The sequence below is a fragment of the Phyllobates terribilis genome, unplaced genomic scaffold, assembly GCF_046119375.1.
Source record: "Phyllobates terribilis strain yellow unplaced genomic scaffold, ASM4611937v1 Scaffold_1__5_contigs__length_1240528914, whole genome shotgun sequence".
Taxonomy (NCBI): domain Eukaryota; kingdom Metazoa; phylum Chordata; class Amphibia; order Anura; family Dendrobatidae; genus Phyllobates; species Phyllobates terribilis.
The window spans coordinates 859,755,599-859,761,598 of record NW_027362761.1 but is presented as its reverse complement, the minus strand read 5'-3'; the positions used below and the strand labels follow the sequence as shown (position 1 = coordinate 859,761,598).

At 43.6% G+C, this 6,000-nt stretch overlaps 1 protein-coding gene across 1 annotated transcript in view; it reads left to right on the top strand.

Annotated features, from left to right (window-relative positions):
* Positions 1–5,418: 5,418 nt before the first annotated feature.
* LOC141153822 (histone H2A.Z-like) overlaps positions 5,419–6,000 on the top strand; it is a 43,768-nt gene continuing 43,186 nt past the window's right edge. The window contains exon 1 of the mRNA XM_073639005.1: positions 5,419–5,567. Within this exon, the coding sequence (XP_073495106.1) occupies positions 5,565–5,567 (3 nt within the window). The 5' untranslated portion in view covers positions 5,419–5,564. The remainder of the gene's footprint in view (positions 5,568–6,000) is intronic.

The following is a 6,000-nucleotide window of genomic DNA, read 5'->3' as shown; positions in this document are numbered from 1 at the left end:
CTCAGAGATTCCGGGATGACCTGCCAACCGAGATTCGTGACACTCAACAAACAAATCTCTCCTAAAGGTCCCAGGCACAAACAACCTCCCATGAGGAGTGTTAGATGGGGCATTCTCCTGAGCTTTAAGAATCTCATCTTCCAAAACGGAGTCTAAAGCAGCTATCACAACACCTTCTTGTAAAATGTTTTCCTCTTTCTCAGCACCGACTATGGGAGAAAAACTGCGAGACAAGGCATCCGCCTTAACATTCTTAGTACCAGGGATGTAAGTAACGGAGAAATTAAACCGCGAGAAAAACAGTGCCCACCTAGCCTGACGGGCATTCAGGCGCTTGGCAGCATCAAGATATATCAGATTTTTATGATCCGTAAGAACCTGAACGGGAAATTCCGCACCTTCCAAGAAGTGGCGCCAGTGTTCAAATGCGAGTTTAATAGCCAATAATTCCCGATTACCAATATCGTAATTCAATTCAGTCTCCGAAAAATTTTTTGAAAAAAAGGCACAGGGATGTAATCCATCCCCGTTATCCTGAGACAATACTGCGCCAACCCCCACAGAGGAAGCATCAACCTCAACCAAAAACGGCCTAGTAACATCAGGCTGCATAAGGATGGGAGCAGAGGTGAACCTCTCCTTGAGATACACAAAAGCTTCAATGGCCTCAGAAGACCACTGAACCGCATCAGCACCTTTCCTGGTGAGATCAGTCAGAGGTTTGACAATACTAGAAAAATTTTTTATGAATTTTCTATAGTAATTGGCGAAACCCAAAAACCTCTGTATCGATTTCAAACCAATAGGCCTAGGCGATTCCTGCACAGCCTGAACCTTAACCGGATCCATCTCAAAACCTTTGCTGGAGATAATGTAGCCCAAAAAACTAATTTTCTGTACAGCGAACTCACATTTCTCCAGCTTAGCAAAAAGCGAATTGTCCATTAATAACTGTAATACCTCACGCACGCTCCGCCAATGAGACTCCAGATCTGGCGAATAAATCAAAATGTCATCCAAATACACAACCACATTTTTACCGATCAAAGGTCTAAGGATGTCATTAATCAGATTCTGAAAAAATGCAGGAGCATTAGTAAGACCAAAAGGCATAACCAGATTCTCAAAATGACCCACAGGAGTGTTAAAAGCAGTCTTCCATTCATCACCCTCCTTCATGCGCAACAGATTGTATGCCCCCTTAAGGTCAATTTTAGAGAACCACTTGGCCCCCAATAACTGGTTAAACAGATCAGGAATCAATGGCAGTGGGTAAGGATTGCGTACCGTAATTTTGTTAATCTCACGAAAATCCAGACAAGGACGTAAACCGCCATCCTTTTTTTTTACAAAAAAAAATCCAACCGCCACAGGAGACTTAGAGGGCCTAATGTGACCGGCGGCCAAACTTGTCTGTATGTATTCCTCCAAAGCCTTCCTCTCAGGAATAGTAAGGTTAAATAAACGACTTTTAGGAAGAATCGCTCCAGGGACAAATTCAATAGAACAATCATAGTCTCTATGGGGAGGCAAAACCTGCGATTCTTTCTCAGAAAAAACTCTCCAAAAATCCTGAATAGGAACAGGCAATTCTCCCCTATCCAAAGCTGCAATACGCCCGTTACAACACTTGTCATAACATTTATGGCTCCAGGATTTAATTTCACTGGTAGACCAATCCAGTACAGGATTGTGAAATTTTAACCAGGGCAAACCCAATATTACTGGAGAAGGCAAGTTATTCAACACTACCAAATCCAATTTCTCATGGTGAACACCATTAATAGTGAGAGGAAATTCACTGACCTTGAGAGTAATATTCTTCAAAGGGGAGCCATCCACAGAAACCACAGCAATGGGGGATGATAAAGGTTCAGGTTTTAAATTGAGTTTTTCCACGAATCCCCCATCAATTACATTCAGTGTAGACCCGCAATCAACAAACACCCGAAATTCCATTAATTTTTCCTGAGCAATCGTGGAAGCAGCTAAAAATATACCCTTGGAATTTAAACAGGCAATACGGGCGTGACTGACCTTTTTTTTTTCTTTCTTCATACGAAGCTCACAGCCTTTAATCAAATGACCAGATTTTCCGCAATAGAAACACAAGCCTTCCGAAAAACGACGGTCTTTTTCTTGAGAGCGAGGTGCCACCGATCCAATCTCCATCGGTTCACCACTGTTAGTACACACATTATCATAACCAGAAACTGACATAGCAGAGGATTTGCTCTCATTAACCCTAGCACGCAGTCTTCTATCCACCCGTATAGCTAATTGCATAGCCTGTTGCAAATCCTCAGGTGTAGGATAAGCAATTAGCAGGTCTTTAACCCTTTCACTGAGCCCAGCAAGAAATAGACTTTTCAGAGCAGAATCGTTCCACCCTGTTTGAGTGGACCAACGACGAAAATGAGTACAATATTTTTCCACATTACCTGATCCTTGTTTTAAACGTCTCAACTCAGTCTCAGCTAATGCCACACGGTCAGGATCATCATATAATAATCCTAAAGCAGAAAAAAAACTATCCACTGATCTGAAGCATGTATCACTAGGTTGCAAAGAAAAGGCCCACTCCTGAGGCTCTTTGCGCAAAAGTGACATTATGAACCCTACGCGCTGGGATTCATCCCCAGAGGACTTGGGTCTCAAACGAAAATACAATAAGCAAGCATTTTTAAATGAAAAAAATTCTCGATGTTCACCAAAAAATAAATCCGGCAAACATACCTTAGGCTCCAAGAAATATGCTCCAGGACAGTTACTCACGTGCTGACGGAGCTCGGCCACTTCCAGAGAGAGTCCCTGCAGGTGTTTAGCCAAATCCTGAACCGACACCATGATGGAACAAAAAAAAAAAAATCTTTCCTTAGAGAATTTGCAGGCTGGACTTACTGTTATGTTCTGCTACCAAAGCTAAGGAAAGAGAGGAGATCTGTCCCTACTATAGGACTCAGCTGAATCCCTACGATGTAACAGGGAACCTGATCCTGCGATCAGACCTGCTAAAGTCCTAATCTAGTCTGTACGGAGACCTATAGATGTGGGGAGGGAATCCCTACAAGTACTAAGGACTGGGAGGAATATGGGACACCTCCTAACAGAAATAGTAGCAGACAGACGAACAAACAAAATAGATAGAACATAGAGGTCCGTAGACCAAGCAAACTAACAGAGCTAGATACAGAGCACAGGCTAGCTAGAAAGTAGATATACAATGAAGTCCAGCAAAGCCAGAAGGGCGGAGCAGGATTAAATAGGCCAACAAGGTCATGTGACCAGCAAAGGAAAAAAAACCTAACAGCAAGGTTCTAACAGTTCCAGGTTTAGGATAATGTGAAGCGAGCTTATAAATTTTATATATTTATTTACTCAAAAAAGCGATGCTAGGTACAATATATACAAGCGGTTACAAGATATATATATACAGTAGTCAGATAGATACAGTAAGGAAGCAGTAATACGATACAGTAAAATTAAAAGGCATAAAAGTGAATATACCACACTTTCATCAAAGGTCTCTGGACACGGCAGGAAGGGTGCTGTCATGGGTCCAGGGCGGTTCCTTGTCTTTCTGCACATCTGTAGCGACAGGTGACCCTCAACAGAAGACCCCTCCTCTCTCACAAAGGGACACATTTATACGTAACTTGGGCAGGGCAGAAAATAGGCGATTTACATGTAATCTCCTCTTCCTTTCTATCAGACATTTCATAATCCATTTCCCAGCAATATTCTCATTGTAAGGTGCGCATGGTAATTGATCTAACACAGGAGCTTCCCCTGACTTCAGAGGTAATTCAATTAGCTATTCCTCATTGCCATGATTCAATTAGCTCCCCCATACTCTTGTAAGGAATAGGCGTTTGCACTACAAAGGTATATATCCTAGCTGACCTATATTCAATTCTCTCCTGGCTTGTCACCCTGGTGTGAACGGAGGCTCCCAGGGGTTGATGTATAGAAGGGAAACAAATGCTGATGTAAATACTTTGTCCTTTGAAGTCAGTCAGACTAGCATTCCTGCCGAGACCTTCATAACTGGGAATATGAATTTCCAGTCCCTGGCCTCACCACAATATTAAAGGGGTTGTCAGGTCTTAAACTACAAGTCTGCAGACACTCTATGTGACTGAAGAGTGTGAATCCTCACATTGCGCACTTTGAGGATTCTCTGGTGCCGGGAGCGTTGGTCATGTGACCACAAGCATGCAATATGTGTACTCCACGACGAAATCCAACTAGGCTGTTTCTAGCCTCGCTCAATACACTTACATTGAGCGAGGCGAGCCTATCAAGTCGGATTGTGGCCGGGAGTATGCATATCACATAATTGCGGTCACATGACCGACGCTCCCGGAGCCAGAAAATACTCAAAGTGCGCGATGTGAGAATTCATAAGTCTACAGTCACATAGAATGTCTGCAGGCTTGTAGTTTAAGACCTGACAACCCCTTTAATATTCACCACCCTTTCAATGCGAACTAGCAGTGTACTCCCTTGCTGGATCTAAAGGGAAATGATGAACTGGTGGGTGAGCATGCGCCGAGTGTGCATTGAATGGGAGAGAGCGCAGTGAGCAGGGAGAGTATACTGGGCATGTGCCTGAATTGACAATCCGCTCATGCTCAGTACAGCCTTTGGATCGGATGTCCCTAATGATTGTAGTGGGAGACCGCAGCGCCGGTCCAATGATGATGTCCCATTTCAGAACAGGGTATGAATAGGGAGGGTGAATGTAGCACCAGCCCCCGGATGACGTTTTGTTTGAGGTTCCACAGTGCATGCTGGGAGACACACACAAAATGTCATCAAAGTGTAAAAACAGGCCGTAGGCATAGAGCAGGAATGGTAGGAAATGCATGGAAATGACAGAAGTGCGCAGCTCTTAAAATTAGTTACACATTGAGTATCAGGTTGACTTTTCGGACAACCCCATTAAAGGTGTAAACATTCACAGGTTGAAAACTGCCACTTTTCTTACATTTTTGTAAAATTATAGATTTCCTAAAAAAAAAATCACAAAACACATCTACCTAAATTTACCAATACCATAAAGCACAATGTGAGAAAAAATCTCAGAATCTCTGAGCTATCCAGAAGCTGCAGTTATTACCACAAAAATGACACCTCAGAGTTGATAAATGGAGCTCTGTTACTACTGAGGGGATGTAAATGATCTCATAGACAGGGAGACTTCACTGCATCCTGGAGTGCTGTACAGGAAAGATCGCCGACTGCAGAGGAGGAGCTCCCCTATCCTCCATTGTACCGCAACCTCTCTGTCATACGTGCAGCCATGCATACATGACAACCTCCATGGCGTTCAAGAAAATGGCTACAATTACAAAGTATAGGATGTGAACAGACGCCAGCCACCAACAACATGGCGACCTCCGTGAACTACACCAAGATGGACGCAGCGACGTGCACAGCGTCAGAGAAGCGCGGGAGTATGTCATGACGTCACACCGTTTATCGCGTGACTCTCATTGTCAGCAGCCAGAACCACATTTAAACCCGCACTTCTGACCTAGCTGTGCCCATCACTGCCACCAATGGTAAGCGGGCCGGCATGGTGTGTGTGAGACCGCGAGAGCAGGCTTCCATTATACGTGTGTGCAGCTGCTGGTGACGGAGCTGCAGTGTACGTGTGTGTCACCACTAGCGGGCCTGCATTGTGTGAGACCCCTGATAACGGAGATGCATGTATGTGTGAGAGAGATCGCCCAGTGTAAATGTCAGTAAGGACAGCTCTCCTATTTTGTTATTCAGATGTCTGACTTTTTCTCATGTACGCCAAAAAAAAAACCAAAACTCTGTGATGCCTCTGTGTTTGGTTAGTGAATTTTTTTTTTTTTTTTATTGATCAGTTTATTTTTCATTTATTTTACATATGGATAAATAAACTACAAAACCCCTCTCCTTTCCCAATGGTAATTGCATGCTGCACACTGAAGCCGCTCCTATTGGATCTTTTCATCCTGGATCCTG